The sequence below is a fragment of the Staurois parvus genome, unplaced genomic scaffold (assembly GCF_062004578.1).
Source record: "Staurois parvus isolate SC_StPar_1 unplaced genomic scaffold, SC_StPar_1.0 ptg000354l, whole genome shotgun sequence".
Classification (NCBI taxonomy): Eukaryota; Metazoa; Chordata; class Amphibia; order Anura; family Ranidae; genus Staurois; species Staurois parvus.
Window position 1 is genome coordinate 457,758 of NW_028318150.1, and position 16,103 is coordinate 473,860.

The 16,103-nt window shown below is 41.8% G+C and overlaps 1 protein-coding gene across 3 annotated transcripts in view; it reads left to right on the forward strand.

Annotated features, from left to right (window-relative positions):
• The window catches only part of TRIM36 (tripartite motif containing 36), a 145,355-nt gene that overhangs the window by 101,453 nt on the left and 27,799 nt on the right, over positions 1–16,103 (forward strand). For all 3 annotated transcript variants that reach the window (XM_089684726.1, XM_089684723.1, XM_089684725.1), the window contains one exon: positions 7,656–7,981. In XM_089684726.1, the coding sequence (XP_089540852.1) occupies positions 7,656–7,981 (326 nt within the window). The remainder of the gene's footprint in view (positions 1–7,655; positions 7,982–16,103) is intronic.

Sequence of the window (16,103 nt, forward strand, 5' to 3'; positions counted from 1 at the left end):
CAAGCTTAATTTTAAGTGCATGCTGCTTTTCTACTAATTTTGTTACTAACTTATCAAATTTTAGGTTTAAATGTTCCATCTTCAGCAAATTTTATGTAACGCTGCCCCGGGCCTGCCAATGTAGACAGCATATTCTCTGCTAGAATGCCCTAATCTGATAAAGGATTTCACTCTATTAATGGTTTTTTGTATAATCAATTTACTCTGCTAGTGATGGTTTTGATGTGTATCGTGGGATTGCGCACTACTTATCTTCGCTTTAAAAAAGTTATTTAATGGATTAGTATAAATTGTGGCAGCATTTGCCTCTTTTTATTGGAATTGTGGAAGTGTGGTCCCAGGCCTTAGGGCGGTAACAACTGTATTATTCTAGCCCAACTATCCAAGATTTTTCCTTCTTGATACTTTAATAGAAGTATGCACACTTGCATTATTGGACCAAAGCGTGCATCTTTATGTAAATGGAGTAGGGAGCACTTCAGAGATTAAACACCGCTTATCTGTGGAAAGTCAGATGAGGACTTCATTAAAAATCCATTCATTTGTTATCTCCACTAGGTTAAAGGCTAAGATCACTTTTGTAACATGTTACACCTGCATTTAGGGTGTAATGTTACAGTACAGCACCTGCCTGTACTCTCCCTTCTGTATAAGCTGTCAGTTTATAAACAGCGTGGCCATGTGATGCTCCGCCCACATGGCCATGTCATTCATTCAGAGTTCAGTGAATAAATGAATGACAAGTACCACCCTCCACTACGGCAGACAGCTTGTAGTTTTCAATAAACTACGAAGGCGCTGGTGAGCGTTCTCATAATTAATTTATTCTTCCTGCAGCTCCATAACTGTCTGCCCATACAGGAGGCATGGACAGACAGCTGACGGAGTCTGCAGGAGCCTGGCATTGCATCTGCAGTGCATTACAGGCTGCAGTGTAAAAATATATAAATAAATGCAGTTTTTTTTTAAACTGCGAAAAGGTGTAGTGTATAGTAATAGTATAGTTCTAGTAATAGTATATTCGTATAAAAGGTGGATTTACTGCTTGTGTCCATTGACATGAGTTTGCAGAAATAACAAGTTTATAGCTGGTCATTCACCTTGCAGTTTGGACAGTCTTCTGTAGTTCTACCAACAGTCATATAGAAAAAGAGCATATCTGATTAGATACAAATTTAGTGGGTTGTTCAGATGGACATCTGCTGCATACTGTAGGCCGAAAGAAGACTGAAGAGTAAGGCCCCTTGCACACGGGCGGTTAGATTTCAGCTTTTAGCTGCTGTTAGAGGAACTTACAGCAGCTAAATGTAGATAATGCATGCCTATGGCTCCATTCACACACTGCGTTTAGCATCGTTTTCATAACATACGGTTTTATGCGTTTAGGAAAAGTTGACTGCGTCCAGGAGGAATGTACTGCAGCTATCTGTACATAAATGCGGTTAATCACAGTACAAAGAGAAAATAAGTAAACAGTTGCATTAGAAAAGGCAAGAATTGACTACTGCAGCTAAACGCAGCCACATGTAAACACACGTAAATGCAATGTACAAATGCAAGTGATCTCTGTTCCAGGAGTGTTGGCATTTCAAAATACAAAAACCTAGATTTACAAGTGGCAGAACAACCGCCCGTTTGAAAGAGGCCTTGGTGCACATTCAGATTGCAAGGTGCCTCTATTGCAGCACTTCAAAAGGTGACCGGTGGCTGGTGAGAGGATGTAGGGAACTACTAGAAGTGGAGCAGAGAGCCACATGCACCCTAGTTGAGAACTGTGTGGGGGTTTTCTAGTAATTGGCAGGATACTTGGATGACCAAGACAGCATTTGAAAAGGGACCTGGACAGGTGGGTTATTTCGGCTCCTTTCTGAGCAAACTTTTTTTTTTTTTTTTCTCCATACTGTCAAGAATTTCTGCCATACACAAAACCACACATGTGCAGTCCATTAGATATTCCTTGAGGATCTTCTTTGTCAAAACATTTTGTCTAAAAGATTGGATTGCCTATTTTACGTTAGATCAGGTGATCTACATTCCCACATTTTCATGCATTAACACAATATACATATGTGATGCCATTTGTCATTTGCTACCATTCATTAATTATTTGGGGTCAGTGTCTGTGTGTACATTTCAGCGTACAATAATTTCATGCCTCATGGAATGGCTTCCAACAGAATGAAAATATGCTGCCTTGATATTATGGATTGGTGTCCACGTTTATGTACATCACTTTTTCACGTTTGCATGCATTTTAATGTTTTGAACACCATTTGGTTTCATGTTCTAATCCTAGTAAATGTAACAATGTAAGGTACAAGTTGTCTATATATAAAAGAGGTTCCGCAAAACCTGGGTTAGAATTCACCAAATTGCATAAAAATGCATTGTTAAAAAAATCAGTTAGACCTTTTTGTTGATCATTTTACTACATAGAAAAGTTTGCATGACAGATATTCATCTTTTATAATGGGCAACTTGTGTTTTATATTCAATGTGTAAATGTCTGTCTGTTTTTTTTTTTTTTTGTTTTGTTTTGTGTTTTTTGTTTTTTTTTTGTCTTGCTGTGCAGTTTGTTCTGTACTGTAAGTACGCCAGACTTCCAGCATGTAGTATTTTTCAATGGAACATATCTTCAAGACTGACTTTCCAGGATTACCTCAGGACAGTTTGAGAATACTGTAGTACACAGAGGTGTTTGTTTTTGTATCGTTTTTTGCTAGTAATCCATAAAAGGGGTGTAAACAAGAAATACTGCTATGGAGATGGGTCTGGATTTGACTTACAGCGAGGAACAGAAGTATTTGAAAACCCTGCGATTTTGCAAGTTCTCCCACTTAGAAATCATGGAGGGGTCTGAAATTCACATTGTTGGTGCATTCCCACTCAGACAGAATTTAAAAAGAGAAAATTTTTAGGAAATCACATTGTATGATTTTTAAAGAATTTATTTGTTGTGCACTGCTGAACATAAGTATTTGAACACCTAAGAAACAGCAAGAATTCTGGCTCTCAAAGACCTGTTACTGTGCCTTTAAAAAGTCCACCTCTACTCCACTCATTAATCTAACTTAGTTGCACCTGTCTGAGCTCTTTAAAGACACCTGTCCACCCCACAGTCAGTCAGATGCCAACTACTACCATGGGAAAGACCAAAGAGCTGTCAAAAGACACCAGAGACAAAATTGTGGACCTCCACAAGGCTGGAAAGGGCTACGGTGCAATTGCCAAGCAGCTTGGTGAAAATAGATCAACTGTTGGAGCAATTGTTAGAAAATGGAAGAGGCTAAAGACGACTGTCAGACTGGGGCTCCATGCAAGATCTCACCTCGTGGGGCATCACTGATAAGAAAGGTGAGGAATCAGCCCAGAACTACAAGGGAGGAGCTTGTCAATGACATGGAGAGCTGGGACCACAGTTTCAAAGGTCACTGTCGGTAGAACACTACGCTGTCATGGTTTCAAATCATGCATTGTACAGAAGGTTCCCCTGTTCAAGTCATCACATGTCCAGACCCGTCTGAAGTTTGCCAATGACCATCTGGATGATCCAGAGGAGGCAAGGGAGAAAGTCATGTGGTCAGATAAGACCAAAGTTGAACTTTTTGGTCTAAACTTCACTCGTCGTGTTTGGAGGAAAAAGGATGAGTTGCATCCCAAGAACACCATCCCTACTGTGAAGCATGTGGGTGGTAACATCATGCTTTGGGGGTGCTTTTCTGCGAAGGGGACAGGATGCCTGCACGGTATTGAGAGGATGAATGGGGCCATTTATTGTGAGATTTTGAGCAACAACCTCCTTCCCTCAGAGCATTGAAGATGGGTCGTGGTTGGGTTTTCCAACATAACGACCCGAAGCACACAGCCAGGATAACCAAGGAGTGGCTCCGTAAGAAGCATATCAAGGTTCTGGAGTGGTCTAGCCAGTCTCCAGACCTAAATCCAATAGAACATCTTTGGAGGGAGCTGAAACTCCGTGTTACTCAGCGAGAGCCCCGAAACCTGACAGATCTAGAGGAGATCTGTGTGGAGGAGTGGGCCAAAATCCCTGTTGCAGTGTGTGCAAACCTGGTCAAGAACTACAGGAAACGTTTGACCTCTAATTGCAAACAAAGGCTTCTGTACCAAATACTAACACTGATTTTTTCAGGTGTTCAAATATGTTCAGCAGTGCAAGACAAATAAATTCTTTAAAAATCATACAATGTGATTTCCTGAATTTTTTTTTTTTTTAATTCTGTTAGAGTGGGAATGCACCAACAATGTGAATTTCAGACCCCTCCATGATTTCTAAGTGGGAGAACTTGCACGATCGCAGGATGTTCAAATACTTCTGTTCCTCACTTTAGATTGTGCCCCAGGCATTCCACTGAAGGTGCCCTTACCAAAGTTGCCAAAGACTTCTGAATTTAGAATCTAAAGCCCACTTCATTATGCATGACTTGTCGTCTCTTTGACACGGCTGGCTTATCTTTTCTATTCCATAGCCTCCCCTTCCTAGGTATCAACAGTCTTTAACTCCCTTGGATCTTTTCACTTCCTGGATGGACTTTTAGGCTTTTCATTCCCACTTTGCTTCCTTTCCTCACCCCCATTTGTGTATTTGAACAGTTCTGTTCTCCAGCTATTTATTTATTTCAGGTACTTGTATAGAGCCGTCAATTTACGCAGCGCTTTACATATATATTATACATTCACATCAGTCCCTAACCCTCAAAGGGCGTACAATCTAAGGTCCCTAACTCACATTCATACACATACTAGGGCCAATTTAGACAGGATTCAATTAACCTACCAGCATGTCTTTGGAGTGTGGGAGGACACCAGAGTACCCGGAGGAAACCCACACGGAGAACATGCAAACTTCAGGCAGGTGGTGCTGTGGCTGGGTTTCGAACCAACGACCCTAGTACTGCCAGGCAGAAATGCTAATCATTTAGCCACTGTACTGCCTATGATTCATGATCTTGACCAGCTAATTTAATTTCTGACACTTCCATACAGATGACACGTCTGTCTTTCAGCTCCCCAATTTATCTCTCTCCTACTGTCTTGTGTTCATTTTCTATCAGCTCTCTCCTTTTTAAACCCTTTCAATACCAGTGCTTTTTATTTTTGTTTATTTTTTGCACACGTTAAAAATGCACATATGGTGCCTGAAGATTTACTAACCACCACCCCTTCTAATGTATATTTTCTAAAAGCAGAGACCCTGTAGAATAAATTGATGGCAGCTGCAGTTTTTCTGTCAGACAATGTTTGTCCTGCAGATTTTAATGTAGTCTTTAAATTTTATTTATTTTTTTTTATTTGCTGAAAATCATACAAACGCAAAATGCCTTTTAAATTTTACAAAAAAAAAAGTTGAGGTTGCATGGAGTAAATACCAAATATGTCAAATCTTAGAATTACACATTCGTGAAGTGGCGAGAAGAACTATGGCACACAATTGTCAATAGGTAATGCTTTAAAAGCCTTTACAGCTAATCGGTTGAAAGTAACAGTGAATGATGGCATTAGAATTAGTTTCACTCTTGCTTATAAAACAATCCCTAGTATGTGTGTGATGCTTTTGATTTTTGCATGCGTGTGCACACAGTGCACATGCTTGGGTTTGTATCTGTGTGTACCTGGGGATGGTGAAAATTTTGGGTATTTATTAAAAAACCTTGTGTGCTTTTTATGCTACTACAAGAGGGCTTAGAAGCTTATAGCATAGTGCAGGTGACAGGCTCTTTCAAGATGCATCAGGGGGTCTAATAAACCGCTTATGTCACTCCTGCACTCAGCTGAAGCAGTCTGTGCTCAGTCAGTTCTTTTCCTGGCCAGTGCAGTTGCAGATTGACAGCTCTGAACCTGGAAGGGCTCAGAGCTGAGTGCTTCCAGATTCATCCTTTGGAGGGGAGATTAGTGACTGGGTATTTGCTGATCTCAACCACTTTCCATTCTGACATCTACTGGATATCACCCAGGAGGGACAGGTAACCCCTGGGACATAGTGGTTGGGGGTGGGGACACATACTGTATATGCAGAAGTGATCAGATGACTTCTACATGAAAGCCGTCTACTCACTGTAAGAAGGTGAGCAGACCCCAGTTGTGTTGGTGCTGCCACCTCCATAACCCCTAAGGGAGTAATAACTTCTCAATTATAACTTGGTGACTCCTGCCATCCTACTTGCTATTCCGTATAACAGTAACTGTGTAAGCTATTGTAAGCTCTTTATTGCTCTTATATTGCAGCACCTAGATATGTTTGTTTATTGTACTTGGCTGTCAATTGCCATGGTGGCCATTTATATAAATCGGGGGTTAGCAATCAGATTGCGGCCAGCTGACTGGTAGATCATTACCTGTGCTTGCTGACCTACCATCCCAGAGCCTCAAGCAGAGAGGGACTACTTGTAAAGTTTGAGCTATAAGGCCCAAGAGCCGCATAAGCCGATGCCTCCTCTGTAGTGCTGGCTCCTGTCCCAACTAGCAGTCTCCAGAATTCTGCCAGCAGCAGGAAAGAAGATCTTCAAATCAGTTTGCAGCAATGCACTTGGTAGAATATAAGGCTGCATTCATACTAATGTGCTGCAGTTTTCCCACATCGCAGGTGCAGATATGTGATCTCCTCACCACCTGATTTTAAACCCATGATTGCTGTGCAATGCATGCGATTTCGACACCGTAGTATGGCAATTAGAAGTTTTTTAAATTGGGTGTGAGGAGGCGACCCTGTGTTCCCGGTGATCTTTACTTCTCCCATGTTGTTCAGGTAGATCTCTACCTCTTTAATGTTGCCTACCCCTGATTATAATTGATTCCCTCTAGTTTGCAACAGCACTGGTGAAAAAACCTATTTTAAGAATTTGAAACCTGCTAATCCTTACAGAGAAAATGGGTATTACATTGGTCAACCTTACATTTGGTCAAAGTGAGGGAAAATGCCCCCTAACATTGGTGGCCAGTGGTGGCTTTCCAGGTGTAACTGGTGAGGTGAGATGCTCAGTGTCTGAGCCAGAGCCATCGCTGGCTCCACCTTGGGATATTGGCACCAGAACTGTGCTGATGCCATTCTTTGGGGGATCAACCCACTGGATGATACCTGTAGAATGCTGGATTTTTCTGTCGCAGGGAATTAGCCCAGGTAGTTGTTTTTTAACCATTCCCCTACAGTACCAGTAGTCAGTTTGGGTAGCTGGCTGTACTAATTGTTCACAGCTGGAGTCATAGCAGCAATACCCTGACAGGCGTTGGAAATATTTTTTTTTCTCCTAATGTACCTAGTATGTTTTCTGCTTACTACATTTGCCTGTTAGAAGCAATTCTTGGATATATACTAGCATGCTATGAAATATTGCTTTAATCCAAATGGAAGTTTTTGTATGTAATGTATGGAGTATTTATTCTGCAGAAGTGGTAAATCAGAAAGCACTAGAACGGGGTTTCTTGCTTTTTAGAAGAAGAGTTTATACAATTGAAAAGCCCAGCTTCTGCTAAAAAAAAATTTGCTGGCTTTTAAATGTGCTGATATGCTTTTTAAATACTGATAATCATTTAATAGACTGAAGACATTTATGAACTGTATAAGTCCACTTTCTGCTTTTTTCCACTTAAGAGAATCAGAGCTGTATTGTCTCCCAGTAATCTGTCCTTGTGTCCTGTAGGTTCTAAACGCAATTCACTGACTCCCAAGATCACAACTTTATCATGTCCTGGATGTTTACACGATGTGGACCTTGGAGAGCGCGGGATCCATGGGCTCTTTAGGAACTTTACCTTGGAGACTATTGTAGAACGCTATCGCCAGGCAGCTCGTGCTGCCACTGCGATCATGTGTGACCTTTGTAAACCTCCAGTTCAAGAGTCCACTAAAAGCTGCCTGGATTGCAGCGCTAGCTATTGTAATGAGTGCTTTAAAATTCACCATCCCTGGGGAACGGTCAAAGCTCAGCATGAATATGTTGGACCTACAACAAACTTCAGACCTAAGGTGAGTGCTTTGTCCTTTTTTTTTTTTTTTTTTTTTTTTTTTTTATGCATATGTTGTAAGTGTTTTATACACTAATGGTCTAGAAGAGTGTGATATGGCAGCATAATTCTCAACACCAAAGACTGTCGTTCTCCCCCCCCATGTGCATTGCTGCAATGCATTATGGGACATGTATTCCAGAGTTATTTAAAGTGATTATAAAAAAAAAAAGTAAGCTTTTACAAATAACATGTCATACTTACCTGCTGTGTGCAGTGGTTTTGCACAGAGCAGCCCAGACCATCCTCTTCTTCTTGGGTCCCCTGCCGGCCTTCCTGCCCCCTCCCTCCTGTCGGGTGCCCCCCACAGCAAGCAGTTTGCTAAGGGGGCACCTGAGAATGCATGCTCCCAAGCCGCTGCTCCCTGTGTCCATTCACACATGCGGCAAGGCCAAGCCGCGGCTCCCTCTCTCCTCATTAGCTGTCACTGGCTGTGATTGACCTCCAATAAGGAGAGGGAGCCCCGGGATAGCTTAGACTCCAGTGCACATCGCTGGATTGGGAGGGGGCTTAGGTAAGAGGGGGCACTGAGGTACAAATCCTTGAGCCTTTACAACCACCTTAAAACCTCAGTCCACCTTAAAATTAACCTTTTTTTTTTTTTCTTTTTTTTTTTTTTTTTTAAATGAACATTCATTTTTTTTTTTTTCTTGGCAAGCCTGCAAAGCATTGCACTTGTGATCAGTGGATCACAGATTCAATGCCTGGTTCCTGCAGACTTACTCAAACTCCCTGCCCCTACAAAAAGTATGGGTTTTCAGTTGGAGAACTGGAGGAAGTGTCAATGAACTACAAATGTAGTGAACTGCGCATTGATCGATTTATGTCTGGCGGTGGACTGGACTTGTAGTTCATTCACAACAGCTCATGGCCTTTAATCATGGGACTTGCTTATGCACTATGTGATTTCCCTGCGGCACCTGCAAATGCACTGTGGTTTGAGATGTCTGGGGGTAGCCTTAAGAATGAATGGCAGCCACGCACCTTTTTAAACAGCAGCGCGTTTTGTCTGCAGGTGGTTACGGGTGTGGGCAGTGCTGTGATTCCCGCACCTGCAGCCACCCGTGATAGTGTGAACCATGAATGTCCACTAGTTTTTCGGATCCTAATTCTAATGCATTTCAGGTGTACATAAGAGTCCCTCCCAGCCAGCACTACAAACTTGGCAATGTCTGTGTTAAAGCAGCAGCAGTAGGTTCTGGTGAACCAGATGAGTCACATGCTGCAAAATGGCTAGCTGCTGGGGCTCAGTGGCACAGGAGGCTGCAGGCTGTAATGAGGGGTCCTCATTGCTAAGGTGGCATTGTATAGGGCTACTGCCTTCAATACATAGTGTATACCTGCCAGTGACATTAACCTTTTATTTTGCATTATGGTGGCAGCTTCTTGAGAGGAGGAATTGATTGACCAGGGCTACTGTGTGCTAGGCTGGGTTCACATCTCTGCAGCTTGGGAACACATACAGGCTGGTGTGCGCTCCTGGCACGCAGAGAAACGCATTGTTCTTTAGCAGACCTGCTGGGGTGCCATTAGTTCTTAATGGCACCCCCTTGCATCGGCAAGCCACATGGTTTGTGGTTCTGTACTCAAAAAGGAAAGTGCGTGATCTTTACTGCCCCCTAAAACAGTCAGGGGCTATTTACTGTGTTTCTTGCAGGTAGCCCATTGAAGTAAAAACAGAAAAGTGACAACAGGAAAAAAAAGCAAGTTGCTCATCAGGTCTGGCCGTGTGGGTTTTTTTTTTTTTCTTAAACATTAAAGGGCACCACACCGGGGTGTGTCTTCCTTGCTGTGCGGTGCCATGCAATGATGCAGCATGCCTGTGTTTTATCACACCTCTGTACCTCTGAACTCTGTTGCAGTGAGTTTGGATTCCCACATGTAGTGCGCATTGAAGCTCCATTTTCACAGATAACACTGTTCAACAAATTTTTATTTTTTGCCAGTTTTGGAAACAAAAGGATCCATTTCTTAATGAATTTCACATTCTGAGTTCAAATATAACAATGAAATTTGTCAATTGGCTCTAGTTTTTCTGTAAACGGAAAGTTTTCTACTATAGGAGTAATGACTACATAATGCACAATAATTATATAGATAGATGTCTTTCCACAAATATAAAGCAAGTGATATTGACTACATAACAAAGCCTAAATGGCATAATATATTGCATAGGATTACCAAGAAAAATTATAGCCATAAGCTAAGTTGAATCATTTTAATACTTAGGATTCTCACTAGTTTTGTCTTCAGTTTGTGTCGGTTTTGCTTCTCTTGGCTTTTCTCTTGTATTCGAGGAAAGGGCTATCTCTTACAACTGCACGTGACTACACGCTTCAGGTTCTTCCTCACTTGACTCAACCACGAAGGATTCTGGTGCTTTAGGAATTGGTAGCCCCTCTCCATGAGGAACTGGACGTATTGCCGATGGAATATTTGGATAGTGCACAGATAACTTTTTCTTCTTATTTAGCCCTTTTACAATTGGAGGCACCATACAAAAGTAACAATTACTAACATGATCTGTTGGCTCTCTCCAAATCATTGGCACAGCGAAAGGCATAGATGCCTTTTTTCCATTCAACCATTGCTCCAGTGCCGTCCCACAAGAATTGCAGCATATATGTGGTGCCCAGCTCTTGTCCTGGTCTCCTATCTTGCAGCCAAAATACAAGTTGTAGGCTTTCTTAATCATTCCTGTTATCCTCCTTTTTTGTGAGATAAAAGTTATTTCACCGCAGATATAGCAGAAATTATCTGCTTTATTCACACAAGTTCGAGGCATTACTGAGTAGCCTATATAAGCATAAAACGAAATGTAAAGACGCTGTCTAACTACAATCAGTTACAGATACTGCAGCTTTTATGCAGTGAAGTGATGCAATTAAAGGCTAATATTGCATCATCTCAGTATACATGCAATTTTCTATTGGTCACCAGTATCAATTGCGCAATATGCAGCTGAAGTTGCATCATAATTTTGAATGGCTTACGTCATTAGATGGGTGAATATATCATGGAAACTAGAGCCAATCAACATTTTTTAGGGTCATTTTCGTTTTCAGCACCCCAAAATTATGTAAGATTAGCTAATTTTATGCCCAAAACTTTTTACCTGTTGAACAGTGTAATTGACAAAGTAGTTGTTCAGCAGTTCAGGTCAGGTTGGGGTTTGATCAGGCCAGGATTTTATCCGGTTCACAACTGATGACATGTGCAATTCAGAAGTGTTCCCATAGAAGTCAGTAAGCCTGAATTTGCACCTGAGCTGGACAGCACAGAAAACTGACTGGACTGTTCAGTTCGCACTGAATCCACATATATGTGAACAGGCACTGAGAATGTGGCACATGGAAAACATTTGTTGTTTATGTGCCCTAGTGGTGACCTGGCTTCCTGTGTAGAAAAAAATGCCAGCTACTGCTCTAGTTTGAATGGGCCCTTACACAGTACTGATCATGCACTGTTACTTACCTTTTGAACTCTGTTACATACTACTGACTCCTGCAATGTTACTAATGAATTACATACTCCTGACCCTTGTGCTGCTTCATTACTCCTGACCACTGAGTGGCCTACTACTCCTCTCTGACCCCTAAACTGTGCATTGTGTACTACTGACCTCTGCATTATATATTACTGACCTCTGCATGCGTTGTTGCATACCTCTGAACTAGCAGTATTTGCTATCGCTCCCTACACTTTTTCAAACCTTTTTATTTAATGGGCCATGCTAGGTAATCTCCTAGTGTGCAGCACGCTGGTGATCTTTGATCGCTTCCATGTTGAAATGTATTTATTACAGATACTTTTATAGCGCTGTCAACTTATGCAGCGCTTTACATATATATTGTACATTCACATCAGTCCCTAACCTTCAAGGTGTGTACAATCTAAGGGCCCTATCTCGCATTCATACATACACATACTAGGCCAGTTAACCCACCAGCACGTCTTTGAAGTGTGGGAGGAAACCCACGCAGGCACAGGAAGAACATGCAAACTCCAGGCAGGTGGTGCCGTGGCTGGGATTCGAACCAACAACCCTAGTACTGCCAGGCGGAAGTGCTAACCATTTAGCCAATGTGCTGCCCAATATCTCTACTTCTCCAAGGTTGCCTACCCCTGGTATAAGACCCCATGCAGATCTTGTGTTGGCGAGAACTAGCATTCCCGCTTGTGACTTTTAAAGCATAATTTTCATGTTTCCGCGTGTCAAGCGTACGGCAGCCGAAGCACTACAATGGGCTGCCCTATGTGCGTTGTTTGCCCAAGAAAGCACCTCCTTATTGGGTGACAAGCTTTGCAATGTTCAAACTTGCATTTTCCAGTGATTACCACTTGATAATTGCAGCAGAATTGCATCATGTTTGGGGTGTCCTTAAAAATGGCACCCAAATGTTGATTGTTTTACTGCAATTTGGATACAAATCCACCGTGAATGGGATCTAAATGTTGTTCATACTGTATGCCTACATTTCCCTGGGTTACCATGTCCCATACTGACTGTTGACCGCATGCATCTGTTGTATTATGGAGAGTAGGATTAGGTCAGATGGCTTCCTCCACCAATAGATTTAGCTGATTAACCAATATGAGCTTTATGGGAGCTTCCCAGACTTCCTGCTCTAGTGCTTGAACACCTAAAAGTATACATTCTTCACTGAGTTGTGTATGAGAGGCTCTGTATTTTCCTAAACTGCACAATCTGCAAATATTGTTGATCATATTCCGCCTTTTTAGTCCAGTGTGTCTGGGACAGCAGGGAGATGGGAATGTAGATGAAAGGTGACAAAGCACACAATGCACAGACAGCTGCGTTCTGCAATGGCTGTTGGTAATATCTGACGAGACTGTTGCATGGCAACATAACAAAACAAGTTTGCATTTAAATTTTAAAGACTGATCTTTGGAATGCAGAGCGGTCAGTTAATTGCCATGATTGAATGTATTGTAATGGTAAATGTCATGAAAAGGAAGAAATCTGGTGTCAGTGGAAAAAACTGATTTCTATACTGCTAAACACTTTGGCTTCTTGTTCTGTCTCCGGACACAGCTCCAGGCAGAATGGAAATTTAAAGGCCTGATTAGAACGCTAATGAATTTCAGATTTTTGATTTGGCAGCGATGAAAGTACTGTGTGGCTATATCGCATAGTTGTCTCCATCTCATGCAATGATTACACAACTGCTGACTTCTGAAGTTTAAATTTAGAAGTGTGAGCCAGTACTGATGGTGACATCATTGAGAGACCAGGCATTGTGGAATGCTTGGAAAGCTAATCCTGGTCCTTGCTCCACTAAAGTCTCTGAATTACACTTGCTTTATGATTGATACAACCTGCACTTGCACCATAGTTCCCTGCATTACTTGGATACCAGTGTAGACTAATACCTTGTTTTTCCACCTCTTAAGCCAGCCATAGATGGATCCAATCTCAGCCGGTTCAGCGGGGACTGGATTAGATTTGATCCCCCTACGGGCAGGCTGCGTGTAGTGAAGTTCATTCATTGTTCAACTTCAGTGCAACTGCCGGTCAGATATTATTTTTTTAATGCAATTACTGTCAGTGGCTATAGCCACTAGCAGTGATCATGATAAAAGCTCCGTTCCAGTAGAACACTAGCACTGCGGGAGGGTGGTTGCAGGAACGAAAATTGCATCTTCTATGGCTTGCTTAAGTTTGGGTTGGTTTGGTCTCTAAAATGGACCTTCACCCTCTGTACTCACTTTGCCTAATCTGTTTCTCCTCCTTTTCACACACACACCTGCAAATGCACCCTGCCTCCGATTAGATGCCCTGTTGTTGTTCCTGCAGTTGGCTATGGGAGGCTGTCTGCTGTCTCTCATGCAGCAGTTGCATGCGACTGGTTGGCACTGGATGCAAGCAGTCTGCAAGTGGCTGCGATTAGCTGTGGGAGCTGGCAGCCTCCCATTGCTGGGGTTCTTTCATCTAATCAGAGGCAGGGTGCACCCTTAAGAGGAGTTTGGGAATCACAAAAAAAAAAATTTTACCTAGATGGCTGTAGCACCAATCCCAGCTGCAGCTATCCCCTGCCGCTGAAAGCTCGGCAGAGAGTGTTGGTGTCTGCTATGACCCACATATGTGTGTGTATGTGTGTGTGTGTGTGTGTGTGTATATGTGTGTGTGTGTATATGTGTGTGTGTGTGTATATGTGTGTGTGTGTATATGTGTGTGTGTGTATATGTGTGTGTGTGTATATGTGTGTGTGTGTATATGTGTGTGTGTGTGTGTGTGTGTGTGTGTGTATATGTATATATATATTCCCTTTTAAGCCCAGCTCCAGGATTTCAAATCTAACCTTTCAGTTCTCCCTCAACCCTATTAACACTGTATTGTACATAGGGCACAAGTGTGGTGGGAGCAGCTGAGAGAGGAGGCAGCTGGGGACTGGGAATAACATGGGTATTTTTTTTTTTTTTTTTTTTTGTTCCCAGAGTTGTGCTTTAAGTTTATGTCCTTCTAAAGCTTGGTATGGATAGCAGATGAGTTCCAGGCTTCATTTCTTTTATTCCACTTTTCACTGAGCATATGTAGATCAGAAAAAAACCTGACAAGGGCGATAAAATACTCTTGTCTTGAGAATGGAAAACATTCTGTGTAATCATTTTGGCGATGGTCTGTGTATTGAGGAAATAAAGTAAATTTGCATATTTAAAAATGGCCATAGACTGTGCTAAATAGTTTTATTCATTAACCCCAGTAAGGCTTCATGTACATGACCCTACCCTGACCACACAAAAACATGGTACCACAGTTTCCGCTTTTATGCTTCTTCCTGCTGTCGACAGTCAAACCGTTCCTATCCTGAATGTGATCAGAAGAGGGAGGTTTAACCTAATCTAAACTCTGCTTCTCCTATACTCTGCTAAAAGCCTGTGTACATGGACAAAAAAAATGATAAAAGCTCCTAAAACTCACGTTTAAGAGCTGCTCGTGTACATGAAGCCTTATACCAATTATGTGCTTTAATCCATTCTAACCAGATTTTTTTTTTTGCTAACTTTTCTGCATTGATGTTCCTCTTCCCATTGGTGGGATAGTTTTCATTTAGTGGTTTCGTGTGTGTTTAAAATAAAGATTACCATCTGCCATATAAATGTTTTGTTTTTTTCCCCCCTGGAGGTGGTATTCAAAGTGCCAGGTCTTTTTTGCATGAGCCATGTTTTACTGATCACAAATTTTAAGATGAAAATAATTGCATGCAATAATGTATTATGTAAGGGGTGAAGGGTTCATGTTATATTCCCATGTGGTACTTGATTTGAGTAATTTTGTATATGATGATCTGATTTTTGGTGAGGTCATCCCCAGTTGTTAGGATATTAGGTTTCTCCCATTTAGAAGAACCATCTGTGTTTCCAGTGTATTGCGGAGTGCAGCTTTCATAGAACATATATTTTTTTTTTTTTTCACTTGAGAGAGCTACATTTTAGTAACGGCTGTGTAAACAGGATGAACCTAAATGGGTAGATACTGGACTAAGTTCTGTTTCACACTAGCACGATTTCAGATGCGACCTGAGTCGCACAGAATCTCATGACCATGAAAATCGCATTCTGTTCAATGGTGCCCATTCAAATCAATGCAACTTGGCACAGTGCGATTTTGGAAAAGGGTTCTTTTCTACTTTAGTACAGTTTTTAAATTGCAACTTGGCTTCGTAGAATATCTAAAAACGTAGCCAAGCTGCATCACATGGTCACACTGTAAATCCCTGCAAAATCGCATTGCGATATTGTCAACGGATGCTAAATTTGCATCAGTTGGGTAAAGCTTCAGTCTTACACAGCTGTGCAGGCTCCTCTCCTCTACTGAAATTGCTCCAATTTTACTGCACACTGAGCTTTTCAGTGTGCATTAGAAGATGCAGTAAGCCAGTTAGACCATCTCATTTCCTGGAGGTGGAACATCCAGGATCCTCTAGCGCTTTCCTCCCCAACCTGACTGTCCCTGACCCACCCCATTCACTGGATTGTAGATCTTTCAGTCATGGAGGCTCAGCATCACTTGTGGATGTTACCTAGGGCTGTCTGTGTAAATGTAGTGTGCCTAGGAACAT